The 25,590-nt window shown below is 36.4% G+C and overlaps 1 protein-coding gene across 6 annotated transcripts in view; it reads left to right on the top strand.

Moving 5' to 3' along the window:
- The window catches only part of UTRN (utrophin), a 504,882-nt gene that overhangs the window by 198,495 nt on the left and 280,797 nt on the right, over window positions 1–25,590 (top strand). For all 6 annotated transcript variants that reach the window (XM_032338010.1, XM_032338009.1, XM_032338007.1 and 3 more), the window contains 7 exons: window positions 3,456–3,635; window positions 11,321–11,449; window positions 11,754–11,924; window positions 14,420–14,581; window positions 15,018–15,155; window positions 18,954–19,145; window positions 20,229–20,401. In XM_032338010.1, coding sequence (XP_032193901.1) covers window positions 3,456–3,635; window positions 11,321–11,449; window positions 11,754–11,924; window positions 14,420–14,581; window positions 15,018–15,155; window positions 18,954–19,145; window positions 20,229–20,401 — 1,145 coding nt within the window. The remainder of the gene's footprint in view (window positions 1–3,455; window positions 3,636–11,320; window positions 11,450–11,753; window positions 11,925–14,419; window positions 14,582–15,017; window positions 15,156–18,953; window positions 19,146–20,228; window positions 20,402–25,590) is intronic.

Below are 25,590 nucleotides of genomic sequence, written 5' to 3'. Positions count from 1 at the left end.
TAGCATATATTCATGATTATTTCTTGAGGATAAATTCTTAGACTTAAAAATATTGTTCAAGGGATATATCCATTTAAAATTCTTACACACATTATAAAATTGCCTTTGGAAATGTTATACCCATCAACTGTGAGTGAGAATTCCTGCTTGCTCAAAGGTAGGCAAATATGTTTTGGTTATTTAATTCCAACATTTTCCAAAGTTTAGAGGCCATTGTAGATCTTTTTACAAAACTACCTTTTTGGGGCACTTGGATGGCTGTCTGTTAAGGATCTGACTCTTGATCTCCGCTCAGGTGTTGATCTCAGGGTTGTGAGTTCAAACCCACATTGGGCTCCACACTGGGCATGGAGCCTAGTTAAGGAAAAACTACCTTTTTGTAGTTTTGACCGGTCTGGTCTTTTAATTTAGAGCTCTTTACCTACCCCAATAATAAATACTTAGTGTGTTGTGGGTTGTTTCATTTTTCTTTTCCTTTTTTGTTTTGGTTTTTTGTTTCCTTGCCTCTGTAAAAAAGTTTCCTTTCTGTTCTGTATTTTTTAAAACTACCATATTGTATATTTTTTAAAGAATAAAATTCATCTTTTTTTTCATTGTTTCTGTCTTTAGTGCTTCTTAGAAAGTCCAACTCCAAGGTTATATAATTCTTTACTTACATTTTCTTCTAGTTCTTTTGTAGTTTCATCTTTTACCTTTAATGTTTTAATCCTTCTGGGCCAATAGTTAACTGTTTATCTCAGCACTATTTATTATTTTTTCCTTTCTGATTTGACATGCTAAATTCATATATTCTTTTTACCTGTTGCTTTTCTCTGTTTTCCACTTCACTTATCTGACCCTCTGAATTGTTCTTCAACTGTTTAACTATATGGCTTCATAATATATTTCAACATGTAGTTAATAGATTCTGTCTTTAGGTTTCTGTTGTGTGTGTGTATGTGTGTACTCATATAAACTTAAAATATGCTAGTCTGAAATTATTTTAAAAATTCTCTTAGAAAATTTGGTTTGAATTTCCATAAATTTATAAATTTGTTTTGAGGAGAATCAATATCTTTGTTATAAGTCTTCTTAGTAAATGGTATATTTCCTTTTACTTTCCAATTTTTTTATATTACTACATAATGCTTTGTTTTTTCCTTCAAAAACATTATGTATGTATGCAAAGTTGTTTATTCCTACATAATTGTTTTTATAGGTATATAAAAAGTATGCTTTTTCTCTTTTATACTAATGACAGCTTGTACATCGGCGATATGATTTTCACATATTTAATTTTTAATCATCTATTTTTGTACTCACATAAATTCCATTCAATTAGTTGATTCTGATTATATTTTAAGGTAAAGACTTTTAAAACAGTGTAAGATTGTCTCTTCTGGTACTATTCATTTTAAAATTCCCATTTAATCTTATTTCAGGTTTGAAATAATGAAGATGGTAAATACAAATTACGAATTCACAGCACATTCTCTTCATTAGAATAATCAAATGAAACATCAGTATGGAACATAATCACCCACTTTTTCAGTGTTGTTTTCAGATTTAAGAGACATTCATATTTCACAACATTTTAATGTATTTGCACTTAAAAATTATGTAAAATTTTTTGAATGTAAAAATTGAAATAGCATTTTCATTCCTGAACTTTAATAGCATTTTTATTCAGTAGCGTAAATATTATTTTCATTATAGTCATTTTCTTTACAATACAGTCTATTAGTGTAGATAGTTGTGTGCACTGTTTACATTTAATTACTTGTAGTTAATTGTTTCGTATGGTTCTTTTTAAAAATACTTTATCTATTTGAGAGAGAGAGAGAACACGCGCACGCGCATGTGTACATGCACCCAGAAGCAGTGGGAAGGGGTAGAGGGAGAAGGAAAGCAGACTCCCTACTGAGCAGGGAGTCCAACACAGGACTCAGTCACAGGGTCCTGGGATCATGACTTGAACCGAAGGCAGATGTTTAATGGACTGAGCCTCCCAGGTGCCCCTATTTTATATAGTTTTTTGTTTTTTAAAGATTTTATTTATTCATTTGAGAGAGAAAGAGGGAGACAGAGCACAAGCAGAGGGAGAAGCAGGCTCCCCACTGGGCTGGGAGCCTGGTGTGGGGCTCGATCCCAGGACCGGAGATCATGACCTGAGCTGAAGGCAGATGCTTAACCATCTAAGCCACCCAAGGGCCCCTATTTTATAAAGTTCTTAAAAGACTGTTCTAGTCAATCAGTACATTCCCTGTGAAGGTAGATAGAAAGTCTTTACTGCAAAGAGCTTGGCTGTGTTTTTTTTTTTTTTTTTTTAAACTCCCTTCTGGAAAAGAACATTTAGAAGAAACATTTTAGTGCCTTTATAAATATACCAGTATTTGATATGGCCAAGTGAATGTTTAAACCTTGACTCATCTGGGAATTTGTAATTTTTATGCCTTCCAAAATGTAATTTAATGATGTGAGATTAAATATAAATGAGCTCTTGGAAATGATTTGTTTAAATGTTGGCTAAAAAGGGTACAATAGCAGTGGGGTAGATATGCTCATGTTACTTTTTGATTTTAGAACTTTGTAGTTTTAATTTTGGAATCCAGAATTTTTGCTGTATTTCTCTGAGTACATGTCTTGCCTGGTCAAACCTTATGAATGTGCAAATCAAGTTATCATTATACCACCCAGAGTATTATCTTTGCATATGGCAACTATATGACTACAGCTTAGATATGCTAGTTCTCCTGTGATTTAGCTAAGATGAAATATTTTTTTATAATACTAATACAACAGATTATATATTAAGGTACCTAGTACAGGATGTTATCCTTCCAAATAAATGTAACACACATCAGTAGTTTCCTGTAGTGGCCCAGAAGATAAATTCATTATAAAATTTTGAGAATTGTAACTTCTGGGATAGTTCTGCTTTGCCAGGTTATAGTTACTGAACATAAAATTGGTTATGTCTAAAGCTATGATGAAGATACTTGGTGTTTGTGTGTAATAAGTAGCATTTGTACTTAAAATTAATGAAATGATTACCTTTTCACAACCGAATTTGTTACTTTTTTATATTTGCTTAATTAAATATTTTAGTTTTTATTAGGAAGTTAACTCTCAACTTACGAATTGGTTGTGGAGTTTTGGAAACCTCTGACATATTGTGAATTATCTAAGAGAGTCATAGACTACTACACATATGTAGAAGAAAAGTTTTTAAAAAATTAAAGTTGTGTAAACTGGGTTTTATCTGCAAGTGCTGAATCACTGAATTTTACCCCTGAAACTAATACACATGTGTTAACAAACTTGAATTTATGTGTTTTTTGTGTTTAATGAATTTTTATGTGTTTTAATGTGTTAACTAACTTGAATTTAAATAAAATCTTGGAACAAAAAGAAAAACAAAAACCTTTCATAATGTTTGGAAAGATCAAGTTGGTCTTGGTATTTTTCTTTTTTAGAATATTCTGAAGGACCTGGAAAAGAGAAGAGCTGATTTAAATGCCATCACTGAGAGCAGTGCTGCCCTGAAGAACTTGATTGAGGGCAGTGAGCCTGTTTTAGAGGAGCGGCTCTGTGTGCTTAACGCTGGCTGGAGCCGAGTCCGCACGTGGACGGAGGATTGGTGCAGTACGTTAATGGTAAGTTTCGGGGAGAGTTTAACAGTGAAGTCTTTTCTCCTTTAATTATTTAAAAGCCGATACAGCTTTGATTAGAATCATAAATCCTGTTTTCTGTGTGTCACAATAATGTTTTGCTTCAAGTGAATTCATTTCATTAGCCTACATGTTATTTTTTTCTTTTCTTTTCTTTCTTTTTTTTTTTTTAAAGATTTTATTTATTTATCAGAGAGAGAGGGGGGCAGAGAGCAAGCACAGGCAGACAGAATGGCAGGCAGAGGCAGAGGGAGAAGCAGGCTCCCTGCCGAGCAAGGAGCCCGATGTGGGACTCGATCCCAGGACGCTGGGATCATGACCTGAGCCGAAGGCAGCTGCTTAACCAACTGAGCCACCCAGGCGTCCCTATTTTTTTCTTTTGAAAAGATAGTAACTAGAAAGAGTTAAAAATGTCTCTGTTAAGCAGAGACTATTTGTGATATCCATATAAATATATACATTAAGATCTTAGTAAATGTACCTCATTTGTTATATTTTAATGATTCTATATTTAATTTTTATGCAATCAGTGATCATGTAGATAATATTTATAATGTTCTAATAATAATGGCATACTAGCATATGATGGCCTAAGTAATAATTTTGACTACTAGGGGGATGACATTGGTGAAGTCACTTAAATGCTCTTTAAACCTCAATTTGCTCATACATAAAATGGACAGCATTATAATTTCTACCTTGTACGGTTTTTATGATTATTATGTGAGATGAAACATGGATATTTGACTCTATAACTATACTTAAAATAATCAATGTTAGATATATTATTATTTATGCTAATTATTAAAGGTTATTGTTATTAGTCTTTGGTTATGCCACTGTTAATTATTTCGTGGAAATAGTGATGATTTAAATTGCACAGTAGTTTTCTGTCCATCTTATACTAACAATGAATATATGGCAACCTCCCTTTCTCTTCCTTTAGAGGGTGTTTCATTTATAAATTATTATTTTGTTTTGTTATATCTAAGGACTTTTTCCAATTTCATAGAATTACTGGGTAATAAATAGAGACAGAGAAAAATAAATTATTGTGCTTTGGAACATTTACTGAAATCAGTCAGAATGTGCAGGGCATTGAAACTTATGGCTCATATCTTGATCTGTCAGCTTTTATTTTTTAATTTTTTATTTTTTATAAACATAATATATTTTTATCCCCAAGGGTACAGGTGTGTGAATCACCAGGTTTACATACTTCACAGCACTCATCATAGCACATACCCTCCCCAATGTCCATAATCCCACCCCCCTTTCCCCACCCCCCTCCCCCCAGCAACCCTCAGTTTGTTTTGTGAGATTAAGAGTCACTTATGGTTTGTCTCCCTCCCAATCCCATCTTGTTTCATTTATTCTTCTCCTACCCCCTTAACCCCCCCATGTTGCTTCTCCACTTCCTCATATCAGGGAGATCATATGATAGTTGCCTTTCTCCGATTGACTTATTTCACTAAGCATGATACCCTCTAGTTCCATCCACATCATTGCAAATGGCAAGATTTCATTTCTTTTGATGGCTGCATAGTATTCCATTGTGTATATATACCACCTCTTCTTTATCCATTCATCTGTTGATGGACATCTAGGTTCTTTCCATAGTTTGGCTATTATGGACCTTGCTGCTATAAACATTCGGGTGCACGTGCCCCTTCAGATCACTACATTTGTATTTTTAGGGTGCGAATGCTGGGTTGTAGGGTAGCTCTGTTCTCAACTTTTTGAGGAACCTCCATGCTGTTTTCCAGAGTGGCTGCACCAGCTTGCATTCCCACCAACAGTTTAAGAGGGTTCCCCTTTCTCTGCATCCTGCCAACACCTGTCATTTCCTGACTTGTTAGTTTTAATCATTCTGACTGATGTGAGGTGGTATCTCACTGTGGTTTTGATTTATATTTCCATAATACTGAGTGATGTTGAGTCATGCGTCCATTGGGCATTTGGATGTCTTCTTTGCAGAAATGTCTGTTCATGTCTTCCGCTCATTTCTTGATTGGATTATTTGTTCTTTGGGTGTTGAGTTTGCTAAGTTCTTTATAGATTTTTGGACACTAGCCCTTTATCTGATATGTCGTTTGCAAATATCTTCTCCAATTCTGTCAGTCATCTTTTGGTTTTGTTAACTGTTTCCTTAGCCATGCAAAAGCTTTTGATCTTGATGAAATTCCAATAGTTCACTTTTGCCCTTGCTTCCCTTGCCTTTGGCGATGTTCCTAGAAAGATGTTGCTGCGGCTGAGGTTGAAGAGGTTGCTCCCTGTGTTCTCCTCAAGGATTTTGATGGAGTCCTTTCTCACATTGAGGTCCTTCATCCATTTTGAGTCTATTTTCATGTGTGGTGTAAGGAAATGGTCCAATTTCAGTTTTCTGCATGTGGCTGTCCAATTTTCCCAACACTATTTATTGAAGAGGCTGTCTTTTTTCCATTGGACATTCTTTCCTGCTTTGTCAAAGATTAGTTGACCATAGAATTGAGGGTCTATTTCTGGGCTCTCTATTCTCTTCCATTGATCTATGTGTCTGTTTTTGTGCCAGTACCATGCTGTCTTGATGATGACAGCTTTTTAATAGAGCTTGAAGTCCAGAATTGTGATGCCACCAGCTTTGGCTTTCTTTTTCAATATTCCTTTGGTTATTCAAGGTCTTTTCTGGTTCCATATAAATTTTAGGGTTATTTGTTCCATTTCTTTGAAAAAAATGGATGGTATTTTGATAGGAATTGCATTAAATGTGTAGTTTGCTTTAGGTAGCATAGACATTTTCACAATATTTGTTCTTCCAATCCAGGAGCATGGAACATTTTTCCATATCTTTGTGTCTTCCTCAATTTCTTTCATGAGTACTTTATAGTTTTCTGAGTATAGATTCTGTGCCTCTTTGGTTAGGTTTATTCCTAGGTATCTTATGGTTTGGGGTGCAATTGTAAATGGGACTGACTCCTTAATTTCTCTTTCTTCTGTTTTGTTGTTGGTGTAGAGAAATGCAACTGATTTCTGTGCATTGATTTTATATCCTGACACTTTACTGAATTCCTGTACAAGTTCTAGCAGTTTTGGAGTGGAGTCTTTTGGGTTTTCCACATATAGTATCATATCATCTGTGAAGAGTGATAGTTTGACTTCTCCTTTGCTGATTTGGATGCCTTTAATTTCCTTTTGTTGTCTGATTGCTGAGGCTAGGACTTCTAGTACTATGTTGAATAGCAGTGGTGATAATGGACATCCCTGCCGTGTTCCTGACCTTAGTGGAAAAGCTTTCAGTTTTTCTCCATTGAGAATATATTTGTGGTGGGTTTTTCATAGATGGCTTTGATAATATTGAGGTATGTGCCCTACACTTTGAAGAGTTTTGATCAGGAAGAGATGCTGTACTTTGTCCAATGCTTTTTCAGCATCTATTGAGAGTATTATATGGTTCTTGTTTTCTTTTATTAATGTATTGTGTCACATTGATTGATTTGCGGATGTTGAACCAACCTTGCAGCCCTGGAATAAATCCCACTTGGTCGCGGTAAATAATCCTTTTAATATTGGCTAGTATTTTGGTGAGAATTTTTGCATCTGTGTTCATCAAGGATATTGGTCTGTAGTTCTCTTTTTTGGTGGGATCCTTGCCTGGTTTTGGGATCAAGGTGTTGCTGGCCTCATAAAATGAGTTTGGAAGTTTTCCTTCCATTTATATTTTTTGGAACAGTTTCAGGAGAATAGGAATTAGTTCTTCTTTAAATGTTTGGTAGAATTCCTCTGGGAAGCTGTCTGGCCCTGGGCTTTGGTTTGTTTGGAGATTTTTTTTTTTTAAGATTTTATTTATTTATTTGACAGAGAGAGATCACAAGTAGGCAGAGAGAGAGGAAGGGAAGCAGGTTCCCCACTGAGCAGAGAGCCTGATGTGGGGCTCGATCCCAGGACCCTGAGATCATGACCTGAGCCGAAGGCAGAGGCTTTAACCCACTGAGCCACCCAGGTGCCCCTGTTTGGAGATTTTTGATGACTGTTTCAATCTCCTTACTGGCTATGGGTCTTTTCAGGCTTTCTATTTCTTCCTGGTTCAGTTGTGGTAGTTTTTATGTCTCCAGGAATGCATCCATTTCTTCCAGATTGTCAAATTTGTTGGCGTAGAGTTGCTCATAGTATGTTCTTATAATTGTCTGTTTTTCTTTGGTGTTAGTTGTGATCTCTCCTCTTTCATTCATGATTTTATTTATTTGGGTCCTTTCTCTTTTCTTTTTTATAAGTCTGGCCAGGGGTTTATCAATCTTATTAATTTTTTCAAAGAACCACCTCCTAGTTTCGTTGATTTGCTCTATTGTCTTTTTGGTTTCTATTTCATTGATTTCTGCTCTGATCTTTATGATTTTTCTTCTCCTGCTGGGTTTAAGGTTTCTTTCTTGTTCTTTCTCCAGCTCCTTTACGTGTAGGGTTAGGTTGTGTACTTGAGACCTTTCTTGTTTCTTGAGAAAGGCTTGTACCCCTATATATTTTCCTCTCAGGACTGCCTTTGCAGTGTCCCACAGCTTTTGAACCGTTGTGTTTTCATTATCCTTTGTGTCCATGAATTTTTTCAATTCTTTAATTTCCTGGTTGACTCATTCATTCTTTATAGAAGGATGCTGTTTAGTCTCTATGTATTTGGGTTCTTTCCAAATTTCCTCTTGTGTTTGAGTTCTAGCTTCAGAGCATTGTGGTCTGAAAATATTCAGGGAATGATCCCAATCTTTTGATACCGGTTGAGACCTGATTTAGGACCCAGGATGTGATCTATTCTGGTGAATGTTCCATGTGCAACAGAGAAGAATGTGTATTCTGTTGCTTTAGGATGAAATGTTCTGAATATATCTGTGATGTCCATCTGGTCCAGTGTGTCATTTAAGGCCTTTATTTTTCGAGCCTGGCTAGAACCTTGAGAATCGTCATTCTGAACTCTAGATCTGACATATTACCAATGTCTGTATTGATTAGGTCCCTAGCCTTTGGTACTGCTTCTTGTTCTTTTTTTTTTTTGTGGTCAGTTTTTCCGTCTTGTCATTTTGTCCAGATAAGATTATATGAAGGAGCAAGTAAAATGCTAAAAGGGTGGCAAAGACCCCAGAAAAATATGCTTTAGCCTAATCAGAAGAGATCCCAAATCATTGGGGGGAGAAAAGGGATAAAAAGAGCTTCAAAAAAAAAAAAAACACAAAACAATTAAAAAAAGAAAATGAATAAAGAAAAAAATATAAAAAAGAAAAAAATATATTTGATAAACTAATTAAAAAGCATTAAAAAAGAAAAGGGTAAAAGTTAAAAAAAAATTTAGCAGAAGAAGAAAAAAAAATTGAAAAAAAAATTAAATTAACTGCAAGAGTAAAGAATCATGGAGAGAAAGCCTTGAGTTTCTTGCTTTGCTTTCTTAGCGGAATTCTCTGGAGTTCCGCTGCTCTCCTTGGTATTGAACCTGTGCTCCTTGGTAGGTGACCTTGGTCCTGGCTGGACTTCTTGTGGATCTTATGGGGGAGGGGCCTGTTGTAGTGATTCTCAAGTGTCTTTGCCCCAGGCAGAATTGCACCTTCCTTACCAGGGGCTGGGCTGAGTAATCCGCTCAGGTTTGCTTTCAGGAGCTTTTATTTCCTGAATGCTTTCCGTAGTTCCGGAGGAGGGGAAGGAAAATGGCGGCCTCCCAGTCTCTGGCCCAGAGGAGCCGAGAGCTCGGGGTCCCACTCCTCAGTGCGCCCTCAGAGAATAGCGCCCAATCACTCCCATCTCCCTGGCCTCCGGCTGTGCTCCGAGCTCACCGAGCCTGCAACCGGTTCAAGGTAACCCCCAGCTGTGAGCTTACTGTCGGCTCTGTCTCTGTAGCCAGCTTCCCTATTCTAATACCTGCAAGCTCTGTGACACTCAGACACCCCCAATCCTTCTGTGACCCTGTGGGACCTGAGGCCATGCTGACCCCGCGTGGGCTTCACCCCGGTTTAGCCTCTATAGCGATGTCCCTCAGCAGAACAGACTTTTAAAAGTCCTGATTTTGTGCTCCATTGCTCCGCCATTTGCTGGGAGCCGGCCCCTCCCCCCGCGGTCTATGTTCCCATCCCTTTGGATTCACTTCTCCGCCAGTCCTACCTTTCAGAAAGTGGTTGATTTTCTGTTTCTAGAATTGCTGTTCTTCTTCTCTTCGGTCTCCCGTTGGATTTTTAGGTGTTTGCAATCTTTAGATAAGCTATCTAGCTGATCTCCTGCTAGCTGAAGTAGTCTCAGCCTGCTTCTTCTCCGCCATCTTGACTCCTCCCCTGATCTGTCAGCTTTTTATCCAGAGTTCATTTGCAGCTTATTACCTGAAAACTTGGGTAAATTACTTTAATATTGTTACATCTTAATTTCCCTGTCTATCAAATCAGAATCAAAGAACATATCTCACAAAGTTGTTAAATGTTAAATAAAGAATATGAAATTCTTGGTTCATAGAATATGTTCATTAAATATTTTATATATTCATTTTTACTGTAACTAACTGTATTCTACAATCTCACACCTTTTACTTCTGTGTTCTTCAGTCTGTACCTTCCAAATTCTCCTTTCAAATAATACCTTTATAGTCCTATTAGAACACTTTTTAAAAAGATTTTATTTATTTGAGAGAGAAAGGAGAGAACATGAATGAGGCAGAGGGGCACGGAGAACATGAGAGGCAGACTCTGCGCTGAGCAGGAAGCCAGAGCTGGGGCTCCATCCAAGAACCCTGTGATCATGACCCGAGCCACCCACCAGCAGACACTTAACTGACTGACCCAGGCGCCCTTAGAATATTAACATGAAATAAGTCTGGGGTCATCAGGTCTTGTCATCAGGTCTTGTTCTTCTTTCTTAGAACCTAGATCACTTGCCAAACTTTTCTCATTTATGAGTTCTCATTTTCTTTTTTTTTTTTTTTTAACTATTTTCCATATTATGGATTAATAATTGTTTTCTTGTCATATAATTACTTGTAAAGTTTTTTCCTAGTTTCCTTTATCCTATAAAATAAAGTTCTTAGAAGTTGTTAATTTCATCCAAAGGCTTCCCTACTCTTTTTGATCAAGTCCTAAATTCTTGCCTTCATCTCAGCTATTTTGCTTTGTTTGATTCGGTTTAACCGTTTTCTTCTGGTTTTCACATTTATTCTCTCAATCACATTTTCTGTCCTGCTTCAGGAAAAGTTCGTGAGGTCTGTGCCGGCTGTACTTCTAAGTGCTGCTGGCACTGAGCTGACAAGCAGCAGACCTGCCAGTCGCTCATTCCACTGAGCAGGCAGACTCTTACTCAACCCATATTTTAATCGTTCTTTTATATTACTGCTTTTTACGTGAGTTTTTAAAAAATATGATCAAGGAGGGTAAATGAAATTACTTATAAAAATAAAGAGTAAGGGAGGCAAAATGAAACTGAAAAAGAAAATTTCACTTGTTATCCTCCTTTAACTTTTTACTGTATTGCGGTCTAAATCAAATAAATGTAAAAAGTACATAACCATGCATTTTTAGGAACGGGATTTATTCACTGGGAAAGAGCTTTGCAGAAAGATGGAAACCTATCTTGAAACTCAGCGTACATTTGCCTTTTCACAGGTCTTTTAAATGTCATCGACGATTATTGTTTTAAATATTGCACGTGATTGCATCATTGTTTCGTTAATTCTTTTCTAGAACCATCAGAACCAGTTGGAAATATTTGACGGAAATGTTGCTCACATAAGTACATGGCTTTATCAAGCTGAAGCTCTGTTAGAAGAGATTGAAAAAAAACCAGCTAGTAAACGGGAAGAAATTGTGAAGGTACCAAGCATAGAGCATCAGTAATGTTTGTGGGAGTGGAGGGTTTTGGTGTCTTTTCTCTAGTGCCCCAGCTTCCTTGTGCCTTCATTCTTCCCTCACAGTAGATTAGTTTTTATTTTGGTGGGAGAAACTGAGGTCTCATCTGAGTCCTACAGGAATAGCTCTTCATTAAATTGATTACTCTAAAATCTTTTCCAGGGATTCATGAAATGCACTTAAACTACCTTTAATTCTGAGTTAGCATCATACCCCATGTTTGGTTTTGATTTTTCTTATATGATAATTTTGTGTTTCTCACAATTAGCGTTTAATATCTGAGCTAGATGATGCCAACCTCCAAGTTGAAAATGTCCGGGATCAAGCCGTTGTTTTGATGAATGCGCGTGGAGGTTCAAGCAGGGAACTTGTAGAACCAAAATTAGCTGAACTGAATAGAAACTTTGAAAAGGTGTCTCAACATATCAAGAGTGCCAAGGTGAGTAATTATATTTTAATACAAGACTACTTTTCCTTTGGGCATGTATCTCAGTGATAGGTGATTGTATGGTAAATACATCAAAGAATTTTGAATTAAGGTGATTTTAATCACTTTTTCTTTGAATGGAGCATCAGTCCTGATTTATTTGTGATTTTGCCTATGAAGGAAATGGTATTGAAGAAACCATTTGAGAGAAGCGTTCAGAGTCTCAATCAGAAGTTAAAATTGGCTATAAAATAAGAGTCCCGTCTGCCCCTCCTTACCGTGCCTGCTCTCACGTTCTTTCTCAAATAAATAAATACAAAAAGGGCAGGGGAGCCTGGTGGGGGAGCTCAGTTGTTAAGTGACTGACTCCTGGTTTCTGCACAGATCACTGCCCCTACCTTCCACAACCCCCCCAAAATAAATAAATAAATATATAAATCTTAAAAAAAAATTAAGACTCATTCTCAAGCTAGGCATGAATATTAAATCCATTATTTTATAGTCATACTTTATAAATTTGTGCATACTACATGCTTGTGAACTGGTTTTTTATTTGGTTGCAACTAAAAGTTACGAGAAATTTCACAATTTAGGCCTAATGCAGAAAAGCTACTATCTGCTGTTATAAATTTGAAAAAGCGCTTTATAAATTTAAATAAGAGGATAATAAATAAGAGTTTTCCTTAAAAAAGCTTTTCCTTATGCTTCTGTATGATAACGTTTCTCTCTGTGTCTATCTTACTAATTCTCTTTCCTTTTTCCCTTGTTTCCCGAAGGGGAGGAAAGGAGGTATTTTACTGTAGTGTTCTCAGGGCCTGGAGTGTGGCAAGTGCTCAGTAAATGTGAAATGGAAAAGATGGGAACATTTCGATGGTTTGCTAGGCAAAAAACAAAGCAGCATAGTTGACTTTGGGGATCATTCAAACTAGGTGCTCATTCTGACAGGATTATGAGGTTTTCAGGATCCCAGCTGGGCCATGGGTTTTGAGTATTTGGTTAATTCTACCTCCTGAGAGTTGTATGTGGAAATTATCTAAGAGGAAGGACCCTCTTTTTTGCAAGAGGTAAACATTATCTAAGTCAGCTTTAGTTTGAAATAGCTGACATATTAGGCCAAACTATCTTTGTTAGCTCACAAATATACTTAGATTATTTACAATTTAAGGAAAACAAAGAACTTACTTTAGCTTTTGTCTTTCTTAGCTTTGGCCTTATTTCCCTACTCTCTGACCCAAATTCATTTGTATTTTTCAGAAGGTATATAGGAGCATTTTCCTGGTTTAAAAGAGTAAGGCATAAGACATAGGGAAGAGTGAGAGGCAGTACAAAGAAGCAAAATTATTATTGTCCCCATAAATAACTTCTGTTAACATTTTGGCCTGCATGTCTACTCTTACTCATATATCCTGTGATATTAAAATATTAAAATTTTTATATTGTTTCGTTTGTTCTCCTTTGACATGGTTTTCAATAGCTATGGGGTGTTATATGATCTATTATACCTTTGTTAAGTCAGTTTTCCAATTTTAGTGTCCTTTTATAAATATCGAATTGTCAGAATTCTTTTATGCATGTCTTTTTGCTCATTTGTTAGTGTGCCCTTTAGGGTCAATTCTTTGAATTCCTTGAAATTGTTGTAGCAGTTGTGCATATAAATACCATTAAATAGATTTTCCAAAGAGTCCTACAAAAAGTTTGTGCCAATTTTTACTTCCATAATCAGAGAGTGCTCGTTTCCCCATGCTCAGCCAACACCTTATTTTCCTGCGTATTAGTTTTATTAAAGTTGTTACATTGAGTTTAGTTATATAAATATGAAGTTTTTCTATAATGATATTGTCTGAAAATACTGCATTGAGAAAGATGTACTTTTTCAGATTTGGGGTATCAAAATCCAAAGGGGATTCTACAGGAGACATTCTCTGGGATGTACCTGTACTTGGTGGTGGCCTTTCTTCTTTCCGTGGTCCTGGCAGGGATGGCTTTTGGATCTTGGCCCTGTTTCCTGCTGTGCTCATACGTGATCTCAGAATCCTTCTACAGCACTGCAGGGGGCCTCAGTTATTTGCCCACTAGCTCACATCTCTGGCTGGAGTTTAGAAAGAAGGGGTAACTCAGAGAAGCCCAACTAGATAAAATCATTGCTCTATGAATGAATGAAATTAAAGTCAATTCAAATAAATGCTAGCTCCTCTCTTGACATGCCATCCCCCTGATTAATGATGGCAGGTCTGGTTAAGAATGTATTTTTTCAGGGGCAATTGGGTGGCTCAATTGGTTAAGCATCTGCCTTAGGCTCAGGTCATGATCCCATGTCCTGGGATCAAGCTCCACATCAGGCTCCTTGCTGAGCAGGGAGCCTGCTTCTCCCCTGCCTGCCATTCCCCCTGCTTATGCTTGGTCTCTCCCTCCCTGCCCCCCCACTCCCTGTCAAATGAATAAATAAAAATCTTTTAAAAAGAAAAAAAAAAAGACTGTCTTTTCAAAGAACACTTTTCCTTCTGCAGTTGCTAATTGGTCAGGAGCCATTATCCTACCCATGTCTGGTCACCACTGAAGCATTTGACGCTGATGTACTTTTCTCTGACCTGGAAAAATTAGAAAGTGACATAGAGAATATGTTAAAAGTTGTGGAAAAACACTTGGAATTCAGTGATGAAGATGAAAAGGTTGGTTCAAGGAGATTTTCAAAAACCATGGTGTTCTTACTGTTCTGTTCTGTTAATTATATTTCTACATCAGTGATGTTTACTGGAAGAGTCTGCCAAGTCATGCCAAAGAATAGACCCATACGTGATTTTCTGCTGAGTGTCATTATAAGATTTGCCAAGTGATTTACATAATGCTTAAAAAAATAGACACACTTTTTGACTAAAGGTAGTGTTTCAGTGTTCTCTAACTTCCTCTAAACTAACATTCTTTATGAGATATTTTAACTTCAGATGTGAAATACTTAAAAAAATGAATTTTTGTTACTTATCATTCAGGTGAATAGATCTTGACTGATCTCATACTTTGTCAGTTAGTTCTGCTTGGGAACTGGTAAGTAAGTGATGCTATATGCATTTTTCTTTTGAGTAAGCTATTTTTCCTATTAAACTTCAGGTAGATGAGGAGAGAGCCCAGATTGAGGAAGTTCTACAAAGAGGTGAACAAATGTTACATCAACCTATGGAGGATAATAAAAAAGAAAAGATCCGTTTGCAGTTACTACTTTTGCGCACAAGATACAATAAAACTAAGGTACTATCTTGGGAGAGACTCTGTTTTCCTTAAATAACTTATTTAGCTCTTGCCATTCAGATATTTGATATTGCATTCATGGATACCTTAAAAAACAGATGGCATAGTATCTCTTTATCCTTTTTGGTATGCACTACTAAATAGCATTTATATTTTCAGATGGGACGGGACTCAAAGGAAATAGAATCAAAATCTTATTATTGGGATCTCTTTTGGACTTCTAATAATGTCTTAAATCTAAAAGACATCTGTTCTTTTTAGAAGTGACTTCCTCCTTCAGTTCTGTGTTTCATATGTGGAGGTCTTAATCACCTCAAAAAATTTTAGTGTACAAATAACTAAATTCGTGAATTGATAAATTATGATTTGTGTTCTAGAAAAAGATTTGCTACCAGTTCCCTTTTCAATGACCATCATCTCAACTGCACTCTAAGTGTGCTGATGTTCTCTCCAAGTCTTTTCTTAGGTAATCCTTCTAAGAACCATTTTTAGTTGATGACGTTGAATCTAGTGGAAGATTCTACTCTCTGAGCTTGCTGCCCGTTAGATGTCTCTATCTGTATGTGCTGCAGCCGTATGACATGTCCCAAGCTAAACTCATCCTCTGCCTTCCCCTTCCAATCCATGTTTCTTTTTTAAATTTTTATTTATTTATCAGAGAGAGAGAGAGGGGAAGAGAGCGAGCACAGGCAGACAGAATGGCAGGCAGAGACAGAGGGAGAAGCAGGCTCCCTGCTGAGTAAGGAGCCCGATGTGGGACTCGATCCCAGGACGCTGGGATCATGACCTGAGCCGAAGGCAGCTGTCCAACCAACTGAACCACCCAGGCGTCCCCCAATCCATCTTTCTTAATTTATTCCCTATCTTTGTTTATTTCCTTAAAAACTACCTATTCTCAAAGTAGAAACCTCAAAATCTTCTCAACCGTTTCTTGTTCCTTACACCATGTCAAGTAGGTATTAAAACCATGTCTTGTGTATGGAAGCATGACACATCTGAACCTAAAGTTAGACACAGCTCTACCAGTTACTTGCCTTATGACCCTGGGGAAAGGATGGAGTTTCTCTTAGTCTACTATCCTTTCTGTAATTCACACTTAAGGTTTGCTCCTGTTAGTCAGTGTAATGTGTCCTAAGCTGTGTTTTTTTTTTTTTTTTTAATGTCCAGTCTTTCTTAATGCTAGCCCATCCTCCATTTAGTTCTCAAAATTATTCCCCTCAAAGTTAAGGCTGGTCATGACATTCCTTTATCTAAGAAAGTGTGCAGGAAAATATTGCAAAATACAGAGAAAGCTTTAAGTGCAAGGTTCATATAATGATACACTTAGGCTTCTCTCTGGCCTCCAGCTACCACTTCGACTCACTGGCTCTTAACCAGGCATACAGTTTTGCTGGTTTTCTGCACATTTTCCCAAACACACCGGTGCCTTTACACCTTTGGGATCTTGCTAATTTTATTTTTAACTCCTTGGTATGGGTTTTATCTCATTTTACCTGAAAAATGTGTTATCTTTTGAGACTTGGCTCCATTTTTACTCCTAAGATTTTTTCAGATGATATTATAGTTCTTTGCCTCATTATTACTTTTGAAAGTATCTTACTTTCCTAGAACTTTTATCTTTGGGTCCCAAATCATAAATCATTATTGGTCCAAAATGGAAATGATTCTTGGACTTTTAACAAGTGCATAAATTTGTTTTTTAAGAGTACTAATATACACTACAACAGGCACAATTCATTTTGGGTTCACTAGCATTAGTTAGTGTAATTAAAATGTTCTTAAAAGGCTTAAAAAGTTTTTGTCCTTATTTTGTCCTTAGCCCATATGCATCTTCAGACTTGCAGTTTTTTAAAACTGTTTCTTATCTATGAACATTAGAATCTCTTGGGGAACTTAAAAAAAAAAATCTAACCTACAAACCAGTTAAATCAAAATCTCTTAGGTTGGGCTTATCTGTGAACACTCCTTACACAAACAAGCAAACGTTCTAAGTAATTCTGATGTTCCGTCAGGATTGAGAACCACCAGTTTTTAGAACTCATTTTCTTACTCAAAATATGTGTTTAATGACCTTTTCCCATTTGTTTATGAGGGTATGTTTGCTCTTTTTAAAATATGTGTAAGCTCTTTATAAAATAAAGATATTGGTCTCCTGTCATATTTGCTTTTAAGTATTATCTTGTTGATTTTCATCTTCAGATTATTTTATCTTTAACATAAAACCATTTAAAATTTTGTTTAGCACTACATGGCTGTATTTGTGTGTGTGTGTGTGTGTGTGTGTGTGTGTTTCCAGCCTACTTAGGATCTGAAAAGTTCTTATTTTCCACAGAGATAATGAATATTCAGTTCTATTTAGTTCTGGTTTTTCCTTATGGTTTGATAAAAACAGAACAGGAACTTTTAATTAAGTGTTCAGATAAAATTAACTTTTTAATCTATTTATCTGGAACTTCGGTTGTATATGACTTGAGCAACATCATGTAACAGTATCAAATATTAGCATTAGTTTGTGGTTTATTTGCATTTCTGTGTCCTAGCAGAATTCTTAAAAAATAAAGTTAGCCAGAAGTAAAGTCTGGGTCGGATCTCGAGGACTTTTTTTTTTTTTTTCCTTCTCCTAGGACATTTTGATTGATCACTCTCTTAGGATAAAATCTATTTTTGGAATAAAGAAAGCACATGTTTATATTTTGAACTGCCTTGCTGCTTCTGCAAGACTATGAAGGCTCAGGAAATCCTAGGTTATCTTTACAGTCTGAATAGAGAAAGATGGTCTTTCATGAATGTGATCTTTTCTTTCTTTCTTTTTTTTTAAAAATTTGGAACTTCCTATCTACAATACCTGTAGACCTTTCCATTTCTTTTATATTTCCTTTAAAAATATAACTTACCTTTTTGGACATATAGGTATATATCCAGAAATGCTTTCTGACTAAAATTTGAAGGCATGGCATCAGGATAATAAAATTAATATTACTGTCCAGTATAAATAATCACGTGGATAAAATCAGGAAATCTTTGGCTTGCTTCTCTCCTGCTATACTATCCAGCAATAGGTGAACATGTTTCATCACATTCTAGGAGACATATAAATGCAGATGTCTAGATTCAATACTATGTTGTTGACTCACTGGTTTTAAATCTTGAGTCTTGGTTTCATTTAGGAATTGTAACCATAGCCATTTTCAGGACACTACCTCATTGAACATGTATTTATTCACTGCCATCTTTGAATTCTCAGAGGACTATCCTTTTTTAGAAATTTAATAGAGAAAACAGTGAAAGCATCATGGAAGCTACCTTAATTCATGAGAAGATGCACTTTGCTATTTGCAAGTAATAAATGGCACATTTAATAAACTGTAACTGAAGTCCAGAAGAGTTAATCTAATCATGACATTTTACAGAGTAAAATGATATTAAAATTTTTAATTTCCTACAGAACTTTATGATTCATGGCATATTCTCATTCCCCCAACAGTTCAGGAAGGGGTTGTTACATTTTCTTGTTTGCTAAATGAGTTTAGGTGGCACACTTCTTAAAGAAAACCCTGTCAAGCTTTAACTTATTTATACTGTTTAACTGCAGGCTGCAAAAGAAAATCAGTGTAGAGATTGTCAAGGGTTTCTATAGCAATACAGGCAAAAATACAAAAACATAAAACTCGTTATTTTTTTTTCCCTTTGATGGTACTGAATTTCTCCACCAAATAGTATTGTGTTTTTTTTTCTATTTGCTGCTGTTCATTGTGGGTCTATTTTAAGAGATGTGTCTTATTGGTATTGTTTTTACAGGCAGCCCCTAATCACCAAAGGAGAACAGGTCAGCTTGCTCCTGGAATTCAATCGCCACCTCTCCCCACAGATTATCTAGTTGAGATTAACAAAGTTTTACTTTCCATGGATGATGCTGAATTATCACTCAGTGCTCCTGAGCTAAGCACTGCTGCCTATGAAGACTTCTCTTTTCAGGAAGACTCTCTGAAGGTAAATCTCCAGGCACCTCATTTGAGTAGCTGCTGTTTTTTTTTTTTTTTTAAATATTTTATTTATTTATCTGATAGAAATCACAAGCAGGCAGAGAGGCAGGCAAAGAGAGAGAGAGGGAAGCAGGCCCCCTGCTGAGCAGAGAACCCCCCATGGGACTCCATTCCAGGACCCTGGGATCATGACCTGAGCGGAAGGCAGAGGCTTAACCCACTGAGCCACCCAGGTGCCCTTGAATAGCTACTATTAATGCAGAATAAAGCAAGGAATCTGTCCTTGTGCCTTTGTAGATGGCCTATAATTTTTAAAATTTGTACTAAGGAATTATTAATGGATATAACTAATAAACCTTGCTCATTTCACCAAGGAAATATCATCAAATTTTGAATTTTTTAAGAGTAGGCATGGATTTTTTAAGTTTGCACAGTTGTTCATTCTTGGCAACATCAAAAACTTCTTTAATCAAACACATGCACGGTCCATGTTCCTTTCTTATAAACTTGATTGTGAGTTTGATGTAAAATATCAGCATTTATGTTGTCATCTATAACAAGTTAAGATGGGCCAGTGTTTGAGATACAGAGTAGCGTGTTGCTTATACATTAGTAGAGATCTGGAAGTTTGTAGTTACTCACAAGACTATTAAATACTATCAAGGCTTTTTCATATAATTTGCACTTATGTATAAATTTGCAATAAATTGCTATAGATTTGATGTTTGCTAGCTCATTTCTGTCATTTAAGTTAGCATTACTACATATTTGAAAATGTGAATCGTTCCAACTTCACTTTATTACTTTTACAGAATACTCTTGAGGCTTTTTGTATGTCCTCTACAAATATTGCTTTGAGCAACTGTGAGGATTTCCTTTTCTGCCGTTACGGTATTAGGTAGCATTTCTCACACTTTGGCCAATACAGGGTATTATTCTTTTTTAAAGTTTTCAGTTTTGATGAGCAACAATTATTATATCTCATTATATTTAAAATAAATGTTATGCAAGATAAATTTTTGATTTTCCGTGATTTCATTCTTCTTATCTCTTTGCTGGATTTTGTTAATGTGTGATACTACATTTGTAGAATATCAAAGATCAACTGGACAAACTCGGGGAGCAGATTGCAGTTATTCATGAAAAACAGCCAGATGTTATCCTCGAAGCTTCTGGACCCGAAGCCATTCAGATCCGGGATACACTAACTCAGCTGAATGCAAAATGGGACAGAATTAACAGAATGTACAATGATCGTAAGGGGTATGTGTAAATTAAATTAATACTTACTTTTCTTAAAAAGGCCTGGGGCACGTTGGCGTCTCAGTGGGTTAAAGCCTCTACCTTCAGCTCAGGTCATAATCTCGCGGTCCTGGGATCAGAGTCGGGCTCTCTGCTCAGCAGGGAGCCTGCTTCCCTTCCTCTCTCTCTGCCTGCCTCTCTGCCTACTTGTGATCTCTGTCTGTCAAATGAATAAATAAAATCTTAAAAAAAAAAAAAAGGCCTATAAGTTCATGGCCCCTAACGAAGGTCATATATACACTAAGATTAATGAAAATAAATTTCACGTCCTTGTCCTAGGCCTTATTTAATAAATTGTGATGAGTGTGGTTCCTTAAAGAAAGAGGAATTGCATCACATATAGATGATCTTTTGCAACATAATATCTTAATAATTAAAGGAAGCATCTGTAATCTTTAGGATCTAAATAGTGTTCATTTTCTTTAAAAAACTTAAAAAAGATTTTCATTAATGCTCACTTTCTCCACATGCTTAATGATTAATGCAAGTGAAGAACAGGGATAGCTACAGATAATTTGAATCCATGTATAACCCTAAACCCTTTTTCTTAAAATTTTCTGTCTAAAGTTTTTGAGCCTTCTTCTTTCTCGATTTTGACCGGACCTATTAGTAAGTAGAAATAAGAACAGGTAAGATTTTTGCCAGTAGCTGTGTATGTGGTGGAAAGGCAAGTAAGGTGTGAAACAGTCCATCGTAAAGTATGATGTAAAAAGGAAGTTACCAGAAAAATGTGTTGGAAAACAGACATACATACATAAGAGACATACATAAGAAAACTGAGCAGTATGTTCTTGTTCCTTGTTTTAGCAGCATTTCAAGTGAGTATATAGTCCTTGAATAGATCATTTTTAATGGTCTTTGGGTGTATTCCCTTATATGGATTTTTAAAATCATCCCTGTACATTTAGACAATATTTTTTACTTACATCTTTATGCGTAGTTCTGCCTAGTTAGACTTGATTATTAGATGATGACTAATTTGTTAAAACATAGTAACTTTTTAAAAAGATTTTATTATTTGAGAGAGTGAGCAAGAGAGAGACAAAGAGCCCGGGGAGGGGCAGACCCCCAGCTGAGCAGGGAACCCAGCACAGGACTCAATCCCAGGACTCTGGGATCATGACCTGAGGTGAAGGCGGACACCTAACCGACTGACCACCCAGGCTTCTCTGTTTTGTGTTTTAGATTCTGCATATAAGTGAAATCATATAATGTTTATCTTTCCTTTGTCTGACTTATTTCACTTAACATAGTGCCCTCTCAATTCATCTGTGTTGTTGCAAATGTCAAGATCTCATTCTTTTTTGTGGCTGAGTAAAATTCTATTTTGTGTGTGTGTGTGTGTGTGTGTGTGTGTGTGTGTGTGTGTGTGTGACATCATCTTTATTCATCCACTGATGGTCATATAGGTTATTCCATGCCTTGACTATTTTAATTCATGCTGCAACAAAACATAGGGGTGCATATATCTTTTTAAATTAGTGTTTTCATTTCATTTGGGTAAATATCCAGTAGTGGAATTCCTGGATCATATATTATTTCTGTCTCCAAGTTTGGTGGAGTCTCCATACTGTTTTCCATAGTAACTGCCCCAATTTACATTCCCACCAACAGGGCACGAGGGTTCACTTCTTTTCACATTCTTTCCAATGCTTGTTATTTCTTGTCTTTTTGATACTAGACATTCTGACTGGTATGAGATGATATCTCATGTGGTTTTGATATGCATTTCCCTCACGATTAGTGATGTTGAACAACTTTTCATGTGTCTTTTGGCCGTCTGAATATCTTCTTTGTAAGAATGTCTATTCAGGTTCTCTCCTTTTTAATGGGATTATTTGTTTTTTTGGATTGAGTTGTATAAATTCTTTATATATTTTGGGTAATAATCCCTGATGGATAAATCATTTGTGGATGTTTTCTCCCATTCAGTAGGTTGCTTTTTGGTTTTGTTGATGATTTTCTTCACTGTGCAAAAGCTTTTTATTTTGGTGTGGTTCCAGTAGTCTATTTTAGGTTTTTTTTTCCTGCCATATCCATAAATATGGATATTTATGGCCAGTGTCCAAGAGATTACTGCCTGTGTTTCTTTGGGTAGTTTTATGGTTTCAGGACTCACATTTAAGTCTTGACTATTTATTTGCTTTTACCAGTGAAAAATTTCAGGTCTCACACTTAAGTCTTGACTATATGTTTGCTTTTACCAGTGGGGAAAATTTTTTCTTTTCATGGTTTTCTTACTTTTCTGGTTGTGGCCTTTTCTTTGCACTTGAAGAATGGTGATGAACTCCTTTAACTTTTGTTTGTCTGGGAAACTCTGTCTCTCCTTCAATTCTGAATGACTTTGCCAGGTAGAGTATTGATTGCAGTTTTCTTCCTTTGAGCACTTAGAATATACCATGCTGTTTTCTGACCTGCAGAGTTTCTGTGGAAAAATCAGCTGATATCCTTGTGGGATTTCCCTTTTACATAATGGCTTGTTTTTTCTTGTTGCTTTTAAGATTCCCTCTTTATCTTTAGTTTTTGCCATTTTAATTATTCTTTGTCTTGGTCTGGACTTTATTTTGGGACTCTGTGCTTCCCAGACCTTGGTGTCTGTTTCCTTCCCAATATTAGGAATGTTTTCAGCTATTATTTCTTCAGATAATTTTTTACTCCCTTCTCTTTATCTTCTCATTTTGGGATCCCTATAATGTGAATATTATTACAGTGGATGATGTTTTAGAGTCCCCCTAATCTATTCTCATTTTTGTTATTATTTTTCTTGTTGTTCAGTTTGGTTGCTTTCCATTACCCTGGCTTCCAGATTCCTGAGCCATTCTTTTGTATCCTCTAATTTGTTGATTCCTTCCAGTATATTTATCATTTTAGTTATTATATTCATTAACCCTGGCTGGTTATTTTTATATTTTCTGTCTTTTTGTTGAAGTTCTCACTGAGTTCAAATATTCTTCTCTCAAGTCTGGTGAGTATCTTTATGACTATTACTTTTTTCTCTTTATCAGGGCTATTGGTTATCTGTTTTATTTGCCCTTCCCCCCCAACCCCACCCATGATTCTGTCTTGTTCTTTCATTTAGGAGATATTCCTCTGTTTCCTCATTTTGTCTGACTCTCTGTGTTTGTTTTGTGTATTAGGTAGGTCACTTATATCTCTTGGTCTTGAAAGTAGTGGATTTGTGTGGTTTCCTATAAGGCAGTCCTGCACTACTGCATGTGCCCTCCTGTTGTGGCTGAGCCATGATTACTATGGTACACTGGTGGGTCAGGCTGGCCCTTAGCCCAGCTAGCTACAGTGACCTGCTTTACCTGCTGTGGGCCCACTGGGCAGGGTTTGCTCCTCTGGCTATTAAGAGACCTGGCTCTACCACCTTGGGTTTGTTGGTAGATGGGGCCAGCACTTAGTCTGGCTGTCTGCAGTTAGCTGCTGTAATGGCTGCAGCTGCAGGTGCGAGGAAGGCCAGGACTTGCTCTCTGCACAGCCAGCTGAGAGGCCCAGCAGCAGTGGGCACTAAGTATGGGCACTTTGGTATATGGGGTTATCTCCTCTACCCCCAGGTCAGGAGTCACTTTGGAGGGATGCCTGCCCAGGTGAGATGGTTGGGTGGGGTGGGTCTGCAGAGGAATTCCAGGTTGGAGCATGTGGTGCTAGCTAGCCAGGTAAATGGATGAAGAGTATCATAATTGGCTCCCAGAAACATTTGGCTACCTATGCTGGGCAAAGGTGAGAAAAATGGCACCTGTCAGCACTTTTGTCCCTGGGGAAATTTCCTGCAGATCCCTGCCCCTCTTGTAGTTTTGTGCTTTTCTTGTTTGTTACTGTAGAGTTGGCGTGTGTTGGTTTTCTTCTGTAGTCTATGTGATGCATGTATATGGTAGAAAATTGATTTTTCTGAACTTGGTAGTATATTGACATCAACTGTATGTAATGATAACTTTTTCTCTTTTTAAAAATCTTCCGATTTGTATATTTGTATTGGCTAATGTGGTAGAACTTTAAGAACATTGTTGATTAGTAGTGCAGAAGTTCTGCTGTTTTCTTGATTATAAAAATTTTACCTTTTATAAAGGTAACATGGGAATTTTCAAAAATTTAAGCACCAAACTATATTTAACTGTATTTTCTTATGTTAGAAATTTATTTGTCATAGCTTTCATTATTTTGTTTCCTTCGTTAACTTGATTGCATTTGCTAGAGTGTTGTCTTGTTTGTTTTATCCCAACATTTGGTTGCATTATGTTCTTATTCTTACTTTTTGTTTTTCTTTCCCAACTTTGGTAACCTATTATAATCTTTATTTTTCTCCATCCATGTTTATCCACCTTTCACAAGTAGTGAGAACTTTTTTGTATTCTTTTTTTTTTTTTTTTCATAAAACATCAAGGCAGTGGCAAGCGTCCTGCACTTTCATGGTTTCTGTTATCACTTATAGTCACATGAGGGTGACCACCAGGTCCATTTGTCTGTACCAGGTCCTTGTGCTGTTTGGCTGATAAAACTTTTTTAAAATTTTTTCAGGAGTAGAATTTAGTGATTCATCACTTACATACAATACCCAGTGCTCATCACAGCAAGTGTCCTCTTTAATGCCCATCACCCATTTAGCCTATTCCCACACCTCCCCTCTATAGTTAAGGGTCTGTTTTATGGTTTGCCTCTCTCTCTCACTCTCTCTCTCTTTTTCCTTTCCCCTATGTTCATCTCTTTTGTTGCTTAAATTCCACATATAAAAGTGAAGTCATAGGGTATTTGTCTTTCTCTCAATGACTAATTACACTATATGTTGACTAACTGGAATTTAAATAAAAAGTTGAAACAAGAAAAGAGAAGATTAATCTATAGGAAAAAAAAAAACACAACTTTTCAAACTTTCTTGGCCAATAGTAAAATTATGATAAATACCATGAAAATATAGCAGATCAACTTTCTTTGAAAATTCCCTTATGCCTAGTTTACACTGGTGCATGGTGTTAGTTTTCATATTTTTCCAAACAAGTAATTTTGCAACCATCTTAGATAAATAATGGAGCCCCCTTTTCCTGGACAAATTTCTTCCCTTTCTTTGAGCCAGTTATTTCTTCCTTCTCATCTTGGATCCTTAGATCCTTATGTATCTTCTCTCCTAAGAATGTCTTCTCAGGCATTGATCT

This window comes from Mustela erminea, chromosome 4 (assembly GCF_009829155.1).
Source record: "Mustela erminea isolate mMusErm1 chromosome 4, mMusErm1.Pri, whole genome shotgun sequence".
NCBI lineage: Eukaryota > Metazoa > Chordata > Mammalia > Carnivora > Mustelidae > Mustela > Mustela erminea.
This window is presented reverse-complemented; position numbering and strand designations above follow the sequence as displayed.